At 42.1% G+C, this 22,811-nt stretch overlaps 1 protein-coding gene across 4 annotated transcripts in view; it reads left to right on the top strand.

Annotated features, from left to right (window-relative positions):
* The first annotated feature begins 3,310 nt into the window (after positions 1-3,310).
* SNAPC4 (small nuclear RNA activating complex polypeptide 4) overlaps positions 3,311-22,811 on the top strand; it is a 66,035-nt gene continuing 46,534 nt past the window's right edge. For 3 of the 4 annotated variants that reach the window (XR_012678995.1, XR_012678994.1, XM_075185843.1), the window contains exons 1-8: positions 3,311-3,570; positions 5,368-5,411; positions 13,553-13,684; positions 13,766-13,891; positions 14,737-14,815; positions 17,173-17,254; positions 18,140-18,244; positions 20,510-20,582. Coding sequence is in view for 2 of the 4 variants with exons in the window: in XM_075185843.1 (XP_075041944.1) it covers positions 3,438-3,570; positions 5,368-5,411; positions 13,553-13,684; positions 13,766-13,891; positions 14,737-14,815; positions 17,173-17,254; positions 18,140-18,244; positions 20,510-20,582 (774 nt within the window). In the remaining 2 variants the exon portion in view is untranslated. The remainder of the gene's footprint in view (positions 3,571-5,367; positions 5,412-13,552; positions 13,685-13,765; positions 13,892-14,736; positions 14,816-17,172; positions 17,255-18,139; positions 18,245-20,509; positions 20,583-22,811) is intronic. The other variant, XM_075185844.1, reaches the window with a different exon arrangement.

Below are 22,811 nucleotides of genomic sequence, written 5' to 3'. Positions count from 1 at the left end.
GAGCTTATAGGAACAGTACATATGGAAAGCCATCATTAATATAATTCCCACAATAGACCCACCAATCATTGAAGCCTGACACAGAGAAAACAACAAGAATTTTTATGTATGACAACATGGAGTCAGTTTATCAAATCCTTTTGATACATTTGACAAAAGTGACACATCCATTCATTTCAATAGCTGGAAGCAACATTTTGCTGTGTTTTCTATGTGCTTTCCTATTAGGAAGAAAAAATTGCAAGTGGCATTATTTTCCCAGCATAAAGTTCCTTTAAATCAACAGGTTTTAATCTTTTCAGACAAGATAAAGCAAACTTGTCACCTATATATTAAATGCATATCTGAATAGACAACACATAACTCAATTGATTTCATTTATTGAAAAAGTATCTTTATTTTGTATCTATATATATATATATGTATGTATCTATATATATATATATATATATATATATATATATATATATATATATATATATATATATATATATATATATATATATACACCATTATAATCAATCATGTATGTCAAGAAAAGGTGCTGTAGGAAGATCTTGAAAAATAAAATACATTATAAGGTGAGATTTGTATTTTGTTACATTATATTCTTTATTTCAGATTTATTATTTATAACAATAAAATGTCACTGGTTTAAGCAACACTATATTAGCCTCTCTTATATTGATATATATATTAGTGGAAGCCACTAGCACCACAATAACCCTATCACTGTTCTCCCATCTTTCTGCATAAAGCCAGCGCTGACCCCATCCCTATAACAGTAACTAAGTGACCCCGTCCCTATAACAGTGACCCCATCCATCCCTATAACAGTGACTAAGTGACCCCATCCATCCCTATAACAGTGACTAAGTGACCCCATCCATCCCTATAACAGTGACTAAGTGACCCCATCCATCCCTATAACAGTGACTAAGTGACCCCATCCATCCCTATAACAGTGACTAAGTGACCCCATCCATCCCTATAACAGTGACTAAGTGACCCCATCCCTATAACAGTGACTAAATGACCTCATCCCTCCCTATAACAGTGACTAAATGACCCCATCCCTATAACAGTGACTAAGTGACCCCATCCCTATAACAGTGACTAAATGACCTCATCCCTATAACAGTGACTAAGTGACCCCATCCCTCCCTATAACAGGGACTAAGTGACCCCGTCCCTATAACAGTGACTAAGTGACCCCATCCCTCCCTATAACAGTGACTAAGTGACCCCGTCCCTATAACAGTGACTAAGTGACCCCGTCCCTATAACAGTGACTAAGTGACCCCATCCATCCCTATAACAGTGACTAAGTGACCCCGTCCCTATAACAGTGACTAAGTGACCCCGTCCCTATAACAGTGACTAAGTGACCCCATCCCTATAACAGTGACTAAATGACCCCATCCATCCCTATAACAGTGACTGAGTGACCCCGTCCCTATAACAGTGACTAAGTGACCCCGTCCCTATAACAGTGACTAAGTGACCCCATCCCTATAACAGTGACTAAGTGACCCCATCCCTATAACAGTGACTAAGTGACCCCATCCCTATAACAGTGACTAAATGACCCCATCCATCCCTATAACAGTGACTAAGTGACCCCATCCCTCCCTATAACAGTGACTAAGTGACCCCATCCCTCCCTATAACAGTGACTAAATGACCCCATCCATCCCTATAACAGTGACTAAGTGACCCCATCCCTATAACAGTGACTAAGTGACCCCATCCCTCCCTATAACAGTGACTAAGTGACCCCATCCCTCCCTATAATAGTGACTAAGTGACCCCATCCCTATAACAGTGACTAAGTGACCCCATCCCTCCCTATAACAGTGACTAAGTGACCCCATCCCTATAACAGTGACTAAGTGACCCCATCCCTCCCTATAACAGGGACTAAGTGACCCCGTCCCTATAACAGTGACTAAGTGACCCCGTCCCTATAACAGTGACTAAGTGACCCCATCCCTATATAACAGTGACTAAGTGACCCCATCCCTCCCTATAACAGTGACTAAGTGACCCCATCCCTCCCTATAACAGTGACTAAGTGACCCCATCCATCCCTATAACAGTGACTAAGTGACCCCGTCCCTCCCTATAACAGTGACTAAGTGACCCCGTCCCTCCCTATAACAGTGACTAAGTGACCCCATCCCTCCCTATAACAGTGACTAAGTGACCCCGTCCCTATAACAGTGACTAAGTGACCCCATCCCTCCCTATAACAGTAACTAAGTGACCCCATCCCTATAACAGTGACTAAGTGACCCCATCCCTATAACAGTGACTAAATGACCCCATCCATCCCTATAACAGTGACTAAGTGACCCCATCCCTCCCTATAACAGTGACTAAGTGACCCCATCCATCCCTATAACAGTGACTAAGTGACCCCATCCATCCCTATAACAGTGACTAAGTGACCCCATCCATCCCTATAACAGTGACTAAGTGACCCCATCCATCCCTATAACAGTGACTAAATGACCTCATCCCTCCCTATAACAGTGACTAAGTGACCCCATCCCTCCCTATAACAGTGACTAAGTGACCCCGTCCCTCCCTATAACAGTGACTAAGTGACCCCGTCCCTCCCTATAACAGTGACTAAGTGACCCCGTCCCTCCCTATAACAGTGACTAAGTGACCCCGTCCATCCCTATAACAGTGACTAAGTGACCCCGTCCATCCCTATAACAGTGACCCCATCCCTCCCTATAACAGGGACTAAGTGACCCCATCCCTCCCTATAACAGTGACTAAGTGACCCCATCCATCCCTATAACAGGGACTAAGTGACCCCATCCCTCCCTATAACAGTGACTAAGTGACCCCATCCATCCCTATAACAGGGACTAAGTGACCCCCGTCCCTCCCTATAACAGTGACTAAGTGACCCCCATCCCTCCCTATAACAGTGACTAAGTGACCCCGTCCCTCCCTATAACAGTGACTAAGTGACCCCATCCATCCCTATAACAGTGACTAAGTGACCCCATCCCTATAACAGTGACTAAGTGATCACATATGTGTAACACACATGAAGGTAACTATGTGGTCTGCAGTATATTATACTGGGTGTATTTCAGCCTTAATCGGTTTATTTATAGATGTTTGTCAGCTGCAGACGGTGAATGTAACGAAATGCACCATGGGTAATTCATGCTAATAAGCGCATCTGGCCACGCCCATTCCACATTTCTCAGACCTGACATTGCTGTTATTCCCGCCCGGCAGACATACGGCGTGACGTCACAGAGTTATTTGCATGTGATCCCCCAGAATCCTCTCTGTCTCACCCACGGGCAGCGCTGTTCCCGGTACAGGAACTAATCTGAGCTGTTCTAGGGATGAATGTTCTTTATTTCTGCTGAGTGACCCGTAGAGATCGTTCTACTGATGTGAGCACAATGTCCGCCAGTCACATCAATGCGGAACGGGACAAGATCCAGAGGGAGATTGAGGCTCTGGAGAGAACTTTGGGTCCAAATGTATCAACAGCGGAGCCGGACGGGTCCGTGGCCAGTGAGGATTCCGATGATGGTAACTAGCTTCTAAGCTGTATGTTATATGTCATGTACATGTTATTATGGACCTGCTATGATGTTATATGTCATGTACATGTTATTATGGACCTGCTATGATGTTATATGTCATGTACATGTTATTATGGACCTGATAGAACGTTATATGTCATGTGCATGTTAGTATGGACCTGATATTATGTTATATGTCATGTACATGTTATTATGGACCTGATATTATGTTATATGTCATGTGCATGTTAGTATGGACCTGATATGATGTTATATGTCATGTACATGTTAGTATGGACCTGATAGGATGTTATATGTCATGTACATGTTAGTATGGACCTGATAGGATGTTATATGTCATGTACATGTTAGTATGGACCTGATATGATGTTATATGTCATGTACATGTTAGTATGGACCTGATATGATGTTATATGTCATGTACATGTTAGTATGGACCTGATATGATGTTATATGTCATGTACATGTTAGTATGGACCTGATAGAACGTTATATGTCATGTACATGTTAGTATGGACCTGATAGAACGTTATATGTCATGTACATGTTAGTATGGACCTGATAGAACGTTATATGTCATGTACATGTTAGTATGGACCTGATAGAATGTTATATGTCATGTACATGTTAGTATGGACCTGATAGAATGTTATATGTCATGTACATGTTAGTATGGACCTGATAGAACGTTATATGTCATGTACATGTTAGTATGGACCTGATAGAACGTTATATGTCATGTACATGTTATGTCATGTACATGTTAGTATGGACCTGATAGAACGTTATATGTCATGTACATGTTAGTATGGACCTGATAGAACGTTATATGTCATGTACATGTTAGTATGGACCTGATATGATGTTATATGTCATGTACATGTTAGTATGGACCTGATAGAACGTTATATGTCATGTACATGTTAGTATGGACCTGATATGATGTTATATGTCATGTACATGTTAGTATGGACCTGATATGATGTTATATGTCATGTACATGTTAGTATGGACCTGATAGAATGTAATATGTCATGTGCATGTTAGTATGGACCTGATGAAACGTTATATGTCATGTACATGTTAGTATGGACCTGATGAAACGTTATATGTCACGGTGCCTGATTATTTCCACAGTCAGACCATGTTGTACAGCTGATTTTCCTGCATAGTGATCCTATCATTTGTATGCTCCGATCCGCAAATAAATACTTGAATAGTTAGTTTTTAGAGAGGTTGTTATAGTGAAAACTGACTACTTCTAATAGCCCTTTATGTTGTTTTTATTTATTATGCCTCTTTGTAGAGATTTGTTCAACATATTTCTTACTCTGTGCTGTTTCTTCAGTCCCAGGTTTCACCTCTGAGTTTAATGTCATTTGACAGGCGCCCTGTTATCCTGAAACATTCTCTTCCCAGTGGGATTCAGACATGGTTGGGTTTACAGTGTAAATATCCTACTATTAGTGAGAGCCCCAGAGACTGGATGCTTAGTGGACAACAGGTAGGAAGAGCTGGGTAAATATGCTGAGCGAGGTACCTAAACACATCCATTTACAAAGTACTTGAAGGGCGGAGAAGCATTTTAAATATTCAACTATAATAAGGATCCATATAAACAAATAATATCCAAAAGCTTTACTGTTACAACATGATAAAGGGGACATTATTACATTATATTTCCTTCTGCGTTAATTAAGCTGACTAATTATGTTCTGACTCTGGGTCCACAATTTATAAAGCTGTATGATAAAATATTTATTTTTATTCTTTTTTTTTGCAGATGATTTTGACATTGAAGACAGGTTGGATGGAGATGGGCAAACAGTAAGTGGTCATTTGGTGTTTGAATGTTTGTGTTTAGTTTCTCATCCTATCTAAAATATTAATGATGTAAGAACTTTGTCTTACATTCAGAGTTGTTTTCCTGCGCCCATATTGTAGAGCTTCACATCACTGTGAGGTTGGAGGACCAGATACTCTCTGTGGCTTCCCACTTATCTCCCCTCCTCGCACCATAACCCTGTCCTCCGTCAGGTAACCACAAGTGGATCACACAGTACTCTCCTGAAATGTCTGCTGTCTGCAAGTCCTTCTGTCCCCTCCCACCATCAATACTACAGACATTCCATAGGAGCTGAAGGTTCATTGCAATCAATTTCTCTGACCATAGTAAAATATTTTTTTTTTATGTATTTGTCAAGATTATAGACTCAGTATCTTATAATAAAGTACAATATTATCAATATAATGCAAAATCTGAATAAAATATCAAAGTAGATAATACCATCTGTATATAATAACGTTATGCACGATATCTATGTGAATATCCGTCTTTTCTCTGTTTGCTGTCAAAAATGCAATGTAGGCCAGATGCATATGAAGGCGCCCAAGGACAGAGAGCTTAAGTAGAGTTTATTAATACAATAAATCGTATATATTTGTAAAGTGTCTGTCATGGACATAATAAACATTATACTACTTGAGTACATCTAAACCAGTGGTCATCAACCTGGTCCCTACTGCCTACTCATGGGCGATTCAAGCTTTCATGGTGGGCGGTGGGGTTTTAGCAATGTTCCCCTGTGGTCTACTGATAGGAGGAAGTGGGGCAGGACTCCAGTGTCCAAAATGCGCTCTGGTGCATGCCCCAAATATCTGAAACTACAAGTTTGGCTTTCGCTGAGTCTTCCATTAGTGCCCACAGTGACCAGATGCAGCAAGTAGCTGCTATGTATATAGTGAAATACATTACACTGGAGCCGCATTATAAGTATAATACTTAATATAAGTATGAGAGCCTGTCCACCACAAAGGTGTATCCTGCAGGGACGTACAGAGACTGTCACAGAGTTACAGTGCATACAACAACCTGCATGTATATATGTGACTACAGTAACCTGTATATGCCAGACAGCAGAGTTACAGTGCATACAACAACCTGCATGTATATATGTGACTACAGTAACCTGTATATGCCAGACAGCAGAGTTACAGTGCATACCAACAACCTGCATGTATATATGTGACTACAGTAACCTGTATATGCCAGACCGCAGAGTTACAGTGCATACAACAACCTCCATGTATATATGTGACTACAGTAACCTGTATATGCCAGACAGCAGAGTTACAGTGCATACAACAACCTGCATGTATATATGTGACTACAGTAACCTGTATATGCCAGACCGCAGAGTTACAGTGCATACAACAACCTGCATGTATATATGTGACTACAGTAACCTGTATATGCCAGACCGCAGAGTTACAGTGCATACAACAACCTGCATGTATATATGTGACTACAGTAACCTGTATATGCCAGACCGCAGAGTTACAGTGCATACAACAACCTGCATGTATATATGTGACTACAGTAACCTGTATATGCCAGACAGCAGAGTTACAGTGCATACAACAACCTGCATGTATATATGTGACTACAGTAACCTGTATATACCAGACAGCAGAGTTACAGTGCATACAACAACCTGCATGTATATATGTGACTACAGTAACCTGTATATGCCAGACCGCAGAGTTACAGTGCATACAACAACCTGCATGTATATATGTGTGACTACAGTAACCTGTATATACCAGACTGCAGAGTTACAGTGCATACAACAACCTGCATGTATATATGTGACTACAGTAACCTGTATATGCCAGACCGCAGAGTTACAGTGCATACAACAACCTGCATGTATATATGTGTGACTACAGTAACCTGTATATACCAGACTGCAGAGTTACAGTGCATACAACAACCTGCATGTATATATGTGACTACAGTAACCTGTATATGCCAGACCGCAGAGTTACAGTGCATACAACAACCTGCATGTATATATGTGACTACAGTAACCTGTATATGCCAGACAGCAGAGTTACAGTGCATACAACAACCTGCATGTATATATGTGACTACAGTAACCTGTATATGCCAGACCGCAGAGTTACAGTGCATACAACAACCTGCATGTATATATGTGACTACAGTAACCTGTATATGCCAGACAGCAGAGTTACAGTGCATACAACAACCTGCATGTATATATGTGACTACAGTAACCTGTATATGCCAGACCGCAGAGTTACAGTGCATACAACAACCTCCATGTATATATGTGACTACAGTAACCTGTATATGCCAGACCGCAGAGTTACAGTGCATACAACAACCTGCATGTATATATGTGACTACAGTAACCTGTATATGCCAGACCGCAGAGTTACAGTGCATACAACAACCTGCATGTATATATGTGACTACAGTAACCTGTATATGCCAGACAGCAGAGTTACAGTGCATACAACAACCTGCATGTATATATGTGACTACAGTAACCTGTATATACCAGACAGCAGAGTTACAGTGCATACAACAACCTGCATGTATATATGTGACTACAGTAACCTGTATATGCCAGACAGCAGAGTTTGACTTTTTAAAAAAGGGTTTTGCGATGTACTTTTGAATTCCATCCCTGAACCTCTTTCATGGTGGGGGCAGTACGTGGTTAGACTTGTGAGCATCCACGGCTTGGAACGAGTTGATAAATTGTGAACCTATGTCTGAAAAAGAAATACGCTCGTGGCTATTTACCAGAGTATATGAAGATGGGTTTCATCGAATCTGTTACATATAAACAGCTTCCAATGTGTTTAGTGTGCTACAAGACATGAGCCAATGAAACCTAGTCGATTGCTACAATGCATTCAAAAGATAAAGATGAGCCCATTGAATATTTTCAAGAAATTTATAAAAGATTTCAAAATTGTTTACAAATAAGTGCAGAATTTAAAAAACAACATGCAAACAAAGATGGATTAACTGCTGCTTATTGTATATCACAATTAACTGCAAAAGTGGCAAGAGCCGTAATATTGGAGAAACTTTGATATTAACCTCTATCAAAAAAGATCATCTTAACAGTAATGCATCAGGATATATCTGAAGTTTTAAAAACATTGCTCCTTAGCGCTAGCACAGTAAAGTGATGCATTGACAAAATGGTAGTTAATGTTGAAAATAAACTTATAGGTATTCTCCAAAACTCATCATATTCCATACACTTGGGCAAGGATACCATTGCAGATAATAATGCTCTATTGATGACATATGTACGGTACCTTGATGAAAACAATGCTATTCACTGTATATCTTATTACAGATACAAAAGGATTATCAATATTTAATGCTATGAAATCATACTTTGCAAAATATAATATACTCTTGAACAATATTGTTGCATGCGCTACTGACAAAGCACCATCAATGGTATGTCGCCGTCGTGGGTTTGTTGCTTATTTGAAGGAAGAAGTGCCAAACGTTTTGTGTATTCATTCTGTGGTGCACAGACAACATTTTGTAGGGAAACATTTAAATACAAGTCTCCATTCATCATGAAGTATAATAATAAGAGCTCTATATGAGATCTAATGCTAAAGATGATAGAATGTTTCGACAGCTATTTCAGGACAATAATTACCAATTTGATGGCTCTCAAATGGTTCTTGACTTGTTTTGTAGCATTATGTCATACAGTTTTGTGAAAGTAATAATGAGGCTGTTCTGTCGATCATTACAAATCGTAAAGAATGATGCCTTTTAATTGCAGACATTTTCAAGAGATTTAATGATATTAATTTGACGTTACAAGGAGCCAATATAATTCTTATCAGTTGCAAAAATATTGTCATTGTTTATTGCAAAACTTGAACTTCTCTGTCATTATCTTTTGAAGAGAGAATTTCATCAGTTTCCCGAATTGTCATCTATAGAAGATGATGTAACTCCAGAGGAGATTGAAGGGTTCTGTAGCCACCTCAATGAACTTAAATTGGATATGGAAAATGATTTAAAGATATTTTGAACTTGAAGGTGTATGACTGGATGATGAATCCTTTTACTGCAAGTTTTGCTGAGGTTTGATATAAACTTGCCAAGAACTTATATATGATGAAGAGAGCAAATATAATTTTGATAGTGGTGGATATCAAAAACTCTGGCAAAATAAAAAAAAAAAAGCCTGCGTTATAACTAAATATGTGGAAAATTATGTTTCATTTATTGATGGCTTTCCGTACTTCATATCTTAGAAGCAGGCTTTAGTCCTGTTAATCATATTGGGACTGATTCATTAAGGAAAGTTAAGCAAAAGTGAGTAAGGCAAAACCATGTTGCATTGGAGGGGGAGGTAAATTTAAATGTGATATATATTTGGGTTAGGGCATGTCCTAGATCAACTTTAAGGGGGGAATTCAGTTGGCCGTGCCCTATTACCGTAAATACCGTTATTATGGTAATTTTACCGCCAGCATTTTGCTCGCAGCTCCCCAACCCTTTCACTTCGTCAGGAGATTCAGGGAAGCTGCTGCGGGAGGCTATTCCTTCGCCCCACTGGGAGTGCATCTGAAGGGTAGGTAGGCTTGGACAGGTAAAAGTCCTGGACCAAAGCCGGCAGACAAACAGCCTGCCCCGGAAGTTCGGTAGTAGGGTCTCGAGATTTGGGACCAGTTGATCCATTCTTCCCCAGACGTCTGGGTAAGGGACATCGTGACCAGAGGTTACGTTCTGAATCTCTTGGGGACACCTCCGACACGTTTTCTTTCCACTCCCCTTCCACAAGTCTGCACCAGATGAATGGCTCTTCAGGGGCCCATTTAATCCTTGTTATCATCAGGCTTTCTTATTCAATCCTTTTTCTTGTACAAAAGCCGGGTTTGTCCTTCAACCCGATCCTAAACCTGAAGTCTCTCAACTTAGGCTTGAGGGTAGCGAGCTTACGGATGGAGTGGGTTTTCTCCGTGATCAACTCCATGGATTGGAACGAGTTTCCTGCACCTTTTGGATATCAAGGATGCATATATTTACATTCCAATATGGGGAAGGCCACCACAACCTTCTCTGGTTTGCGGTGGACGCTTCTCATTACCAGTTCCAAACCCTACCCTTTGGTTTAGCAACAGCACCGTGGGTATTTACAAAGGTAATGGTAGTCAGTGCATAGTGTTCCTGGGTCTCTTGCTTGACATCAGGTGTCAGAAGGTGTTTTTTCCCCAGGGACAAAATGCTGGCCATTCAAAAACAGGTGAAAATGTATCCCTCTAGCATGTTTCCATCCTATAGTGTATGAGACTTATGGGGTGATTGGTGTCTTGTTTCAGAGCGGTACAGTTTGCTCGCTTTCACTTATGGCCCTTCTACACGAAATACTAGCAAGGTGGTTGACAGTTTTTCTGTCTGTCTCCAACAACCTGTCAGTCTCTCTTGTGGTGGCTACAAGTGCCCCTTCTCGGTGTGGGACTGGACCATAGTAACCACAGACACCATCCTATATGGCTGGGGTGCGGTGACACTGAACCTCCGTCTTCAGAGGCTTTTGACCCAGTAGGAGGCAAGACAGCCCATCAATGTTCTCGAGTTACGGGCAGTCTTCAAAGTTCTGGCACAGTTGTTTCTGAGGAACAGTCCCATTCAAGTCCAGTCTCACAACGCAACGGTGGTGGCATTTATCAACCACAAAGGAGCGACCAGAAGTTCCCTTGCCATGAAGGAAGCGACCAGGATCATGCGCTGGGTGAATCATCACATCCATACCAGCAGCCTTTATCCCAAGCTAGCCGAGAAGATCCTGGTACACTGATCTTCTCAGCATGGCGATAGAACTGTCCTGAAGACTTCTTCTCCGAAAAGTTCTTCTAAGCCAGGGTCCATTCTTTCATCGGGACTTACTAGGGCTGGCTGTGACAGCCTGGTCGCTGCCGCCCTGATTCTCTGCAGACAGGGTTATCCAGGCAATGATTAAGGCCAGGAAACAGCCAAAAATTGTCACCAACTCTGGAAGTCCTACATATGCTGGTGTGTAAGGCTAGCTGCACCCACCTCTTCGTTATGTCTGACTTGGTTCTTTTCTTTCCTGCAGGGTGCCCTGTACGGGTTGGGTACGTATTAATGATCCTGAAAATTCTGGCAGGCTTTAGTTCTACCAAAAAACCCCGAATTCTGACAAAAACGAATCAAATATAAGCAGACTTACCTGAACACCGAAGCTCCAGATCTCCGATGGAAGCGGCATGCTGACAGGCAGTCATTCCGAAGACGCAGGACTCCGGCACTTCAGTTTGATGTCAGCGCGACTTACATCAATGTTAAATTAAAAGCGGCAATGTCTGGACCCCGGAGGCTAAGACGGCTAAGGAGGCTAATGTTTAGCATGCGGGGTCCAGACATTGCCGCTTTAAATTAACATTGGTAGGACTAAAGCCGGAATTTTCAGGATCGTTAATACGATTACCACCGCCCTGTACAAGGTCCTGTGTTTGGCTTCTCTTAAGGTTCAGGTCTGTGCCTTGTCAGTCTTTTTCCAAAGACGACTGGCTGTGTTGCCGGAGATCCACACCTTTTTTCACAGGGGTCCTTCACATCCAACTACCTTTTGTTCCACCGGTGGCGCTTCGGGACCTAAATTTGGTACTTTCAGCTTTGCAGAAGTCACTGATTGAACCTTTGGAATCTGTTCCCTCAAAATTTCTGACCTGGAAGGTTTCATTTTTACTCGTTATATCAACTGGTCTCTGAGTCGGGAGCTCTGTCTTGCAGGCCGTCCTTTCTTATTATTCATGAGGACAGATCTGTTTCATGCACCAAGGCCTCTTTCTAACCGAAGGTGGTGTCCAAATTTCAGATCGACCAGGATGTTATACCTGCGTTGCCCTGGGACTTGCAGTCTGGTTCTCAGGATTTGCTTATTCTGTTAGATGTGGTTCGGGCTTTGCGGATCTATGTTGATCGCATGGCATCTGTGTGTAAAATGAATAGTCTTGTGTTATACAAGCACGGATTGCTGGCACCGCAACAGACAGATTCCAGATGGATTGAGACTACCATTTGTCAGGCTTCTCTCTTGGAGGGTTTTCAGTAGATTATGGCTCATTCCACCAGGCTTTTTAGCACTTCCTGGGCTGCTCGAAAAGCAGCCTTGGTCGGGCAGCGACCTGGTCTTCCGTCCACCAGATTCTGTCGCTGCATAGTCTTTTTTGATTCCAAAGACGTCAGTGGCCGAAAAGTTTTGCACCCAGCGTGGTCTGAGTGTACCCATCCACACGGGCAGCTTTGGAACGTCCCCGTGGTCAGCAGTGTCCCACAAGTGGGGGCCACCCTTTTGTTCTGGCAGTTATCGGTTGTATGTTTGAACGTGACTTTAGTCCTATCCTTAGGGCTTTTTTGGTTAAATAAACTGATTATCCTCCAGGGGGCATAGAGGGGAGGTAGCAGGCCAGTCAGGTTGCTACAATTTAGTACCTTACTCCCAGCACAGCGCCCTCTATGCCCCATGGTCAGCGTGTCCTCCAAATGGGTTAAAAGAAACAGATTTTTCGGTGAGTACAGAAATCCTCTTTTTGGCACTTTCACTCTTGGATAAAAACACCCATGTGATATTTACACCAGAAGTCAGTGATTCATAGTTCTTGTCAGCTACACACAGTAGATTGTCCATGGACACTCAGCCTATTCATTTACTAAGAACACATTCCTCATGACTATTGGTCATAAATACTTTGTAGATGGCACTGGTTCCTTGAGATTTGATGGGTTGCATTTTTTGACCTTTGGTTCAGCCGACATAACGGCTGCCTGCACTGTATCTAGGGGACGTCCTCTTCTATCTTGGCTCTTATAGAGTTAAATCTCTACCTGTCACTGGGTAACACCAAGAATTATAGGTACTTATACTAGAATATTATATTTTGAAGCGTGAGCTTGTTTTAGAGCAGTGTTTTTGGTGGATATTTTCATCTCCTTGAGTTAGGAGAGACAAGGGGCCATCTCTTTTCCTGTGGCCTCCTTGTCTCCATGGTAAGAGGCTGGCTGGTACTCTGCGTGTCGGGGGTCTGTCCAACCTACATGTCCACTTCTTTATTTCCTAAATCATCAGGATTATTTATTTTGATTTCAGGATGACGTCGCTTGGGAAGATGGTGGAAGCTCGGCAGAGATTTGCTTGCAGATGAACTTGGTTTATCAGGCAGTGATAGAAGAAAAGCTTCAGGAAGTGGAAATTCTCATTGCTCAGAACAAGGACCAGCAGGTATGGAGGCGGCTTTTGTGAAACGTCCTGCAGATGAGATGTTAGAGTTGTTCTCCCATGTATGATTTCTGATCATTTCAGGAAGAGCTGCTGTGGGAACTTGCTGGACGAAAAACTCAAAGGGCCGGAATCGCAAAAGGTTACCCATCAAATCTGTCTGTTGGCCATTTCTCCAAGCCTTATTTTAAGGATAAGTTCTCTGGAGTGGTGGGTGTATTTCTCAATTTTATACTTGACTGATTGAATTTATTTATGTTCTTCATTTATTTATTTTTCAATGTGTGTCTCATCAGCTAATGTCCATTTGTATTTTTGGGATTGGTAATATATGAAATTCTGACAGTTTATACTCCAATATACAATGTATTCTACACTCTGCTTGTGTTCATATCTTCTTCCGTCCATACCTGACATACATTGTGAGTTGTAGTACAGATGAACCTGGCTCCTTGTTTGTGAACATGGTAAAAACATGTCAATCACTGACTACCACAGTCCGCAAGCAACATGAGAGCTGTATCGCTAGATTATTGCCCGCCCTGCATGGTGTAACCTGTGCTACTACTGATGCTCAGATGCTGAGTAACTCAGACTCGTTCACACAGACACTTTTTGGGTAGCTGGGACGTGTGGGGTTTTTTCATGAAAAGTAGAACACGTTAATGCCTATGTAATACTTCACGCCAAGATACGGGAGATAAAAAATGATGCTGCGTGGCAATAATAAATAAATTGTGTTGCAGATAAAACCTCTCAAAAAAAACAACTTTCAAACCCATTTCATAACCACAATTTAAATGCTACATGATGCCGTTTGTTTCTCTTCTGCAACACAAAATAATCAAACTTTGGTGTGAGTGAGACTTTAACGTATTTTGTAACGTTTAGAGTTTTTGGGAACAGTTTTAGAAGCTAATCCGACTGAACTGATGAAGAAAACGTTTACAGAACAGAAATGTTTTGTAGTTCCTCTCTGAGGCCAAGGCTGGATTTGATACAATGATGTATAATTCTGTTGGAAACCCCTTTTTTCTGATCATGTTTCTTTACAGGGGCCCCCAGCCAATGAGGAGATGGTAGAAAGAACCACTCATATTGTGAAAACCTTTAAAGAACTTACTATAAGGAAATGTGAGTAATTGAGTCGTATTCACTTCATAGAATCTTGGCTAGTACCAGGGGCAGGGTGGGCTGGGGGGCCGGGGGGCAGGTGGGCATCTGCCCCCCGGCCCGTGCCATAGTGGGCTAACTTGGGCTGGGTCATTGGGCCACCTGGTTTGTCTTTTTTTTCCTTTAAAATGTTCCTAATAGGCTACTGAGTCAAGTCTTGCCCCCCAGGCAATCTGCCAGCCCTCCCCTGGCTAGCACACACCGCCAAACACCAGTACAATACTACCCCCTGCCCACTTGTTGTCAACATCACTTCTACATTTAGTTAGATACATGATATGTTCGTAAACAATATCAAATGGAAGTAAGTTTTTAGAAAATGATCAGTTTAAAAATATTTTCTAAGGTTGGCAACCCTGAATTCCCAGAATGCTTCACTCACACAAACATGACAAATGAACACTCTGCTTGTCTATTATAAAGTAGTGGGAATGAAGGTTTACAGAATTCTGTCCAAACTCATGGGACACATGTGGGGCCTGATCATCGAGGCACGTATACTGAACACAACCCGCGTTTAGTATTATACGCACGTATTTAGGCTTCGGGTACTCCTGGACTCATCAAGGCATGTATATTAAGATAAGTGTGTATAATGATAAAATAGTTTAAAAAAAAAAAAAAAGTTTTTATTTCCAATGAAATGCATTTATTAGAATATTGTTAATGTCCACTTAAGCACAAAATACATTTTTAGTTGCTGGTGCTTGCAAACACATGTTATAGCATGCTACTGATCAGGGCGTAGACTAGTCCTTTAGCTGGAGCAAGAGATACAGGAGAAAAACAAGTAACTTTGAGATGACAAGAGCTGGATGTGGCTGTGTGCTTGTGTGCACGCCCCTAGTGTACATCCACTACAGCAAAACGCCCATTCCCCCCACATTCACTTTACAAAATCTTAAGCTACGTGTCCTTTGCGTATGAAGACGCAGCGGACAGTGCTGCGTTCACGGGTGTATCTCCCGGTTCTAGGCATGTGCAGTGTGATACGCTCAAAATCGGCAGATATGGGCCTTGATGAATCAGGTCTGAGGTGTTCAAGTCCTTTAAAATATAGGATATTGTAATGTAAGCCATCAATGTTAATAAAATGTTCAAGTTTTCCTCTCCGCTTTATTGATTTATAAATGCTGTGTGTGAAGATGCTGTGCGTCTGCCAGGGCCCGTGCGTCTGCCAGGGCCCGTGCGTCTGCCAGGGCCCGTGCGTCTGCCAGGGCCCGTGCGTCTGCCTGGGCCCGTGCGTCTGCCTGGGCCCGTGCGTCTGCCTGGGCCCGTGCGTCTGCCTGGGCCCGTGCGTCTGCCTGGGCCTTCCACAGCAGTCATGTCTCACTGCTGACCTCTTTCAACTTATAAAATGTTTCCATAAAGTCAGCCATCTTCTGGGCAGTTATTCTTGAGTGTACCGGCAGGAGCGCTCTTTGTGCTCCTGAGGATCTTCCTGTGACATCATCAAGCTGCCAGGTTTCAGTACATTGGCTCAAAATAATCCCATGATCAGTGTCACAGGAATGTCTGGCCTCACCAACAGCTACTTTAATGCCTAAAGCAGAGGAACAGGTACCGTTTTATAGCTGATTTTTCTCAATATTTGTAGGTGATGTATAACTGTGCATTGCAGTTAGAATATTACTGGGGATGTACTAGTCATGTATAATCAGTACACTTCAATGATTACAGGATGTACTAAGACAAGAGAGGGTTATAGTTAGGTTTCCCAAATTATTTCAGTTTAAAGTTTAAAGGTTTCTAAGTTCTCGATAGAAGGAATATTGCCAATTCTTTGTGGAAAAGCTGAGATGGAAAAACGTAAGACCTGGTAATAAGCGGCAGAGGCAGTATGGCTTGTAAATCTGTGATGGAACTTTACTGATACTTGAAGTGTAAGGGGGAGAATTGTATACTTGTCCAGCTCACGGATTAAGAGAGAAAACAATATTTTAAGTGATTAGTGCAAAAAAATAAAAATCTCCAATTTTTATATGTAATGATTGTCTGTATGAATGACCCCACCAACACATTACACAAATTGTATTGTAGGTTTTAACTATTGTATGAAAACTGCATATACATGTTTCATGCATGCGCAGACTAGTGTATTACGTCACATCATATGCACTTGTGAGTTCATTCTGAATGTAGGACAGATCGTTGACCTCAGAAGATGGTATATACTGCATTTATGCTCATTCCTGTGTTCAGAGGGAACATGTTGTGTGTGTGTTTTTTGACTGTCGTCTTAAACAATGAAAAGTATTCTTACTCCCCCTCCCCTAAATCCGTTACCTGAAAGGCTGATGGTTTTTATTGTCACCCAGTGAGGTCTTCGGATAATTCTGAATTGAGAAATGCCATTATCAGTGACACATTACAGAGGACGCTGCAGCCCAAGCTGCTCAAGTAAGTTTTAGTGCACATTTAATTTATTATTATTATTATTAATATTTATTTATAAGGCGCCACAAGGCGTCCGCAGCGCCGTACAGAGACAAACAAATTACAATACAATGGGAGATAGCACAGTACAGTAAACACAGGAACTCTGTAAACTCAATGCACAGCTAGAGAGGGCGGGGAAGGGGGAGGGAGGATCCGCAAACAACGGGGCCCAAGAAGGAGGGCGCGGAAGACAGGGAGACCCCCAGGGGGGAGGAGGGAGCGAGAGTGGACGTGGGGTGGAGGAGGGACCCTCGAGGAGGAGGGCTAAGTAGCTGGAGAGCAGAGTTAAAAGTGGTGGAAACAGAAGGAGAGATGGCCCTGCTCAGAGGAGCGTACAATCAATTTAATGTTGGCAAATATCTGTGGATATAATGTACGTTTAGTGCTCTGTTCTCTACTTATTGCATAGTGCAGCATTAATGTACAGCAGTGTTGTTGGAAGCATACGCATGCTGCCAGGCTTGTGTAAAGGAGTAATAAGACCTTTATGACTATTACAGTAATGAAGATACCCATATTCCTTACACGTGTGATCCAGTATACCCAGTATACCCAGTATACCCAGTACATCCAGTATGGATCATTTTTTTGCATCAGGAAACTGCTTTACTGTTTGTTGCATGTAAATTACCACAGGACAGTGCAGCTTTAATTAGCTAGAAAACCTCTACAGACACCTGTGTGTCACTTTTCTCTCCAACGTCCTTTCAGGATTTAGTTATGTTTCCTCCTGACCTTGAAACACCCAAAGTAGGTGATTGCCACATTAGGCTTTTCCTAACGGAATTGTAATGGCTAAAGATTACCTGATTGCTTAATATTTATGTGCAAAATGTATCTTTATAGACTGGAATATCTGCAGCAAAAGCGCGATGACACCAAGAGTGATATTGACCGGAAAATATTTACAAAGCAGATCCAGGAAACAGAGAGGGAAATAGATGATATCAAGTAAGTTTAATTTGTTTTCAGTTTTCTATCTATTTCAATAGGTTGATAACTAAACCTAAACACACTGGACCAACGCATGCAGATTTGTTGTTAGACTCCTCAAGCATTGACCTCCACTCTAATTTGTGTCTGTCGTTTCCCCTGGAAGTGTAGGCGGCTGTGCAGACCGCTGTGATCAGAGTCAGGGCGATGAATTTCTCAGTCGGTGCATTTTTCCATTTAACGTGTGACATTGCTCTGGTCATTCAGTGATTGTGCCAAACAGATGGAACTTACTCCTAGAACAGAGAGCAAGTGGGAGCTGCCATGTTGTTGTTACCACAGTGTTGTTGTTACCACAGTGTTGTTGTTACCACAGTGTTGGTGTTACCACAGTGGTGTTGTTACCACAGTGTTGTTGTTACCACAGTGTTGGTGTTACCACAGTGTTGGTGTTACCACAGTGTTGGTGTTACCACAGTGTTGGTGTTACCACAGTGTTGTTGTTACCACAGTGTTGTTGTTACCACAGTGTTGGTGTTACCACAGTGTTGGTGTTACCACAGTGTTGGTGTTACCACAGTGTTGGTGTTACCACAGTGTTGGTGTTACTTACCACAGTGTTGGCGTTACCACAGTGTTGGTGTTGTTACCACAGTGTTGGTGTTGTTACCACAGTGTTGGTGTTGTTACCACAGTGTTGGTGTTGTTACCACAGTGTTGGTGTTGTTACCACAGTGTTGGTGTTGTTACCACAGTGTTGGTGTTGTTACCACAGTGTTGGTGTTGTTACCACAGTGTTGGTGTTGTTACCACAGTTTCAGCCATCACAATTAAGTTCCCTTCTAGTTTAGGTAGAGACTGGATAAACAGAATTGTTTCCAGAGCGTCTTTAATGCAGCTCCTCCTCTTCTTTTGCTGTCTGTAGTTAGGTAGTAAAGTAGTTTATATTCTGTAGTGTAAGCCAAGGTTTGGGGAAAGCCAGACTGCCGCTTCCCAGAGATCGGATCTGCTTCTATCTACGCAGCTAGTGTGCTCACAAGCCAATCCATTCTGCCAAAAGTAGTATCTGTACTCCATATTGTCAGGCGGCTGTGATAACATTCTTTCTGTCCACAACCTATTGATGGGGAAAGGATTTTACATTGATAAATTTATCCAGGACAAGGATTTAGAAGAGAGGAACAACTTTTGGTGATTCCTACAGGACCACATCGAGCCGTTTCCAGATGGATCAGAGACGTAATTACAGCTTGGGAAGTTACTCACAGATGCAGGGGCAGAGGAGAAGCTAATATATGGTCTTCCTCTACCCAAACTAGAAGGTTTCCTACCCATTGTGATGTCTGCCTTGGATTTTTTCGAGAAGAATGAATTACTATAAGTCACTATTTTTATCTGAGCATTAAAAAAAAAAAAAGGTGGTGTTCTGTTCCAACCATGAGCCTCTGCGTCTTCCCAGATGTATTGGATGTTTGCTGGAGCATATACGATCATCTTGTTCACAATAATCGTACCTGTATTGCTTTAGCTGTTATGCTTCCCACTCGTTGATTCGCTCCCGTGTCAGGCCTTAAAGGCACTCTCTAATCCTATTTTCTAAGTGTTCCAATATCAGGTATGTAATGGAGTAGTTAAGAAATATATTTAGCTTTTATTAGAAATTACACAATTTGTTCTTGATTCTGTCAATCTTTATTCGTTCTGTATGCCTCTTGGAATGACTGGTTGTTGATCTCTAATAAAAACATTTACCAACCCACTGAACATGGCTGAATGCTGTGGGTAAAGAACTTCGCACCCTCCCACAGAAATGGCTATACCCAAAAATAGAACATAATAAAACAGACAATATTGTTACATTTACCTTCCTGCACAAATAATGCAATTAAAAATTGAGGCTTTTGACACTTCAAAAAGACATAACAAAAATTCCAGAAAAATATTAATATATCAGAGAACCTTGTAAATACCCTGATCCAGTCCCATATTTGGAGCCTAATGATGTTATCCATTTAGTATTAACGAGAAGAGTTTATGTAATATAGATTACTTTCTCTCCTACTTTACATTCTATTGATATTAACAGTCACTTTGTAGTTCTTTTCCCTATATAAATTCTATGGTCTGTGGCCATGCAGTTCCTCAGTGACGTCTAACGTTACTATAGTTTCTTCTATCAGAATACAATGTTATAGGAATGAGATGGTTCTATGGGTTAGGCATCTTTTTACTTTCTGTAGATGTTTGACATTATTGTGAGCAAATCTTGTCTTATTTTTCCAGCCAACTTCCAGAGAACACATTGTTGGGCCAAAGAGAAGATGAACACGACTGGGAAAAGATTTCAAACATCAATGTGAGTGGGGCTGATACGTCTGGTTCCTTTCTTGGCTGCCTGGTAATCTACCAGATGGGAACGATACATGTAGATCACAGACTATGATGGCTTCCTGATAAGATTACTCTTTCTTAAGACCAGTAACAAATAAAAAGGTATTGCTCAGTCATTCCATTTTGGAGACACTGTTTACCTTGGGGTATAGAGGGTGCTGTTCTGGGAGTAAGGCATCAATAAAGTAACAACTTGTCTGGCCTGCTCCTTCCTCTCTATGATCCCTGTACGGAGACCCATCAGTTCTTATTTCGGTGCCCACAAGGGGGGTACTTTTCTTAGGTTTTCTTTTCAGACTTTTAATAGCGGTGGTGTTTGCAAAAAAGCGGAGATGTTGCTTCAGTGCCTCCCCCGACTCTCCAATGGCAGCTCTTGGAGAAGGGTCACATCTGAGTGACCAGGGCCCCAGGATCTGCACCACCGCAGCATCAGACCACATCCGGGAGCATGGCATGCAAGCCCCAGTCTGTTCCAGCCTGTCAGAGTTGGGGCTGACTGCGGTCTCTTCCGGCTACCAGAGTGACTTTGCAAGCACAACGAAGAGGCAGACAGCGTTTGACATAGGTAGCCAGGGAAGTAGTCTGGTGGCAGCTAAACACCACACCAGGGACTATTATGGCAGGTTAAGGAGCAGCCATACTTGGTCTGGAACAAGGGAAGTAGCCGCTTTATTCTTATAGCAGCGCTTCCTCCTTGGCGGGATTCTGTGCAGAAAAGCCCACAATTTTTTCACTTGTCCCTGACCTCTGCAATGTCTAATCGCTGTTTGTTATTGTGAACATGCTGTTATGTAGCCTTGTCATACCCTGTCACTGTAATGTTTGTTGGTGTAACTCTTCAGTACGGACTTCTTCCAGCCTGTTGTCACTGTACTCCCTCTGCTTTTATACATTGATACTGACCCATTGGCCGCTCTGTGTCACTACTCTCTGACTTTATATGTATACTGACTACTGACTTTGTTAAAATTGTGTGGGGTTGTCTCTGTATTCTCTCCTACTTGTGGTTGAGTACTGACTTTATTTAGCACTCTTATTTAAAATAAAACATTGCTATGCTGTGTATATTTATACATAACCGGCTAGATCAGTCTGTTCTAGATTGTATTCTACGCTTTCTCCATTTCTTTTTTTTTTTTTTTTTTTTTCCCTGTGCTCCGGCTCTTGTCATTATGTCAGAAAAAGGGACAACTCCCAGATCCAAGGCTGCCGGTGAAAGATCTGTACTTCACCTGTCCAAATGTCAAGCAAAGATACCCAGTGGATGTTTAGAACTAGATGCCCGAAACACGACTTGTGAGGACCAGGGTCTGTGTATGTCCTTGGGGGGCGGGAGCGCACCTGAAATTGTGAAACTAACTTACTGTGGCGGTTGGTGAAATTGTTCCTTCTTTTCCTCTAGGGGCTCTGTCAATACCCTACTCAGTAACACCGCCACAGTAAGTTAGTTCTTCAATGAGCCCCAGACCCAATAGCAGCAGTGCAGGAAGTTATCTGAACTCTTGCATGAGGCTTGGCAGAAACCAGATAGGAGGTTTTAAGATCGGAGAAGGTTCTGGTTCTGGTTCTGGTTCTTTGTCTGAAGCAGACACAGAGAAGTGGGAGACTCCACCAAGAGTGGATACCCCCATTGCCAACCTTGCTAAATCCATTACCGTTCCTTTTCCAAGCTCTTCTTCCTTAAAAGACAACACGGATAAGAAATGCGAGGGGTAATTAAATTCCATTTATGTTGCATCGGGTTCCTTGCTCAGACCCATTGTTGCAGTTGCTTGGATGATCAAAGTGATGGGAAATTGGGCGGAAATCTCAGGTAGGGCGTACATTCTGGGATGCCTAGACCACCATAGGCAAACCACATAAAGGAGGCATCGGAGTATGTTCAAGAATCAGGGATCCGCAAACATTCCTAGTGGATGCTATGACTGTCCCCTGGCGTTACCAGCTAGTGTATCTTTTACCTCCGATTTCTATGCTACCTTGGGTATGGAAGAAGACCAAGGGGGCAGACTAGATGGGCCAAGTGGTTCTATTAGTGGGTGCCAGTAATTCTGGTGGTCCTGGACTGGCCAAGAATATATTACGCTGATCTTCTAAGCATGGCGGCAGAACCATCATGAAGGCTACCACTTTTGTAAGCCAGGGTTCGTTTTACCTCCAGGACTTAGCGCGGCTGGCTTTAACAGCATGGCGT

The sequence above is a fragment of the Mixophyes fleayi genome, chromosome 9 (assembly GCF_038048845.1).
Source record: "Mixophyes fleayi isolate aMixFle1 chromosome 9, aMixFle1.hap1, whole genome shotgun sequence".
NCBI classification, from domain to species: domain Eukaryota; kingdom Metazoa; phylum Chordata; class Amphibia; order Anura; family Limnodynastidae; genus Mixophyes; species Mixophyes fleayi.
Note: the sequence above shows the minus strand (reverse complement) of the source record. Positions and strands in the feature narration are given on the sequence as shown.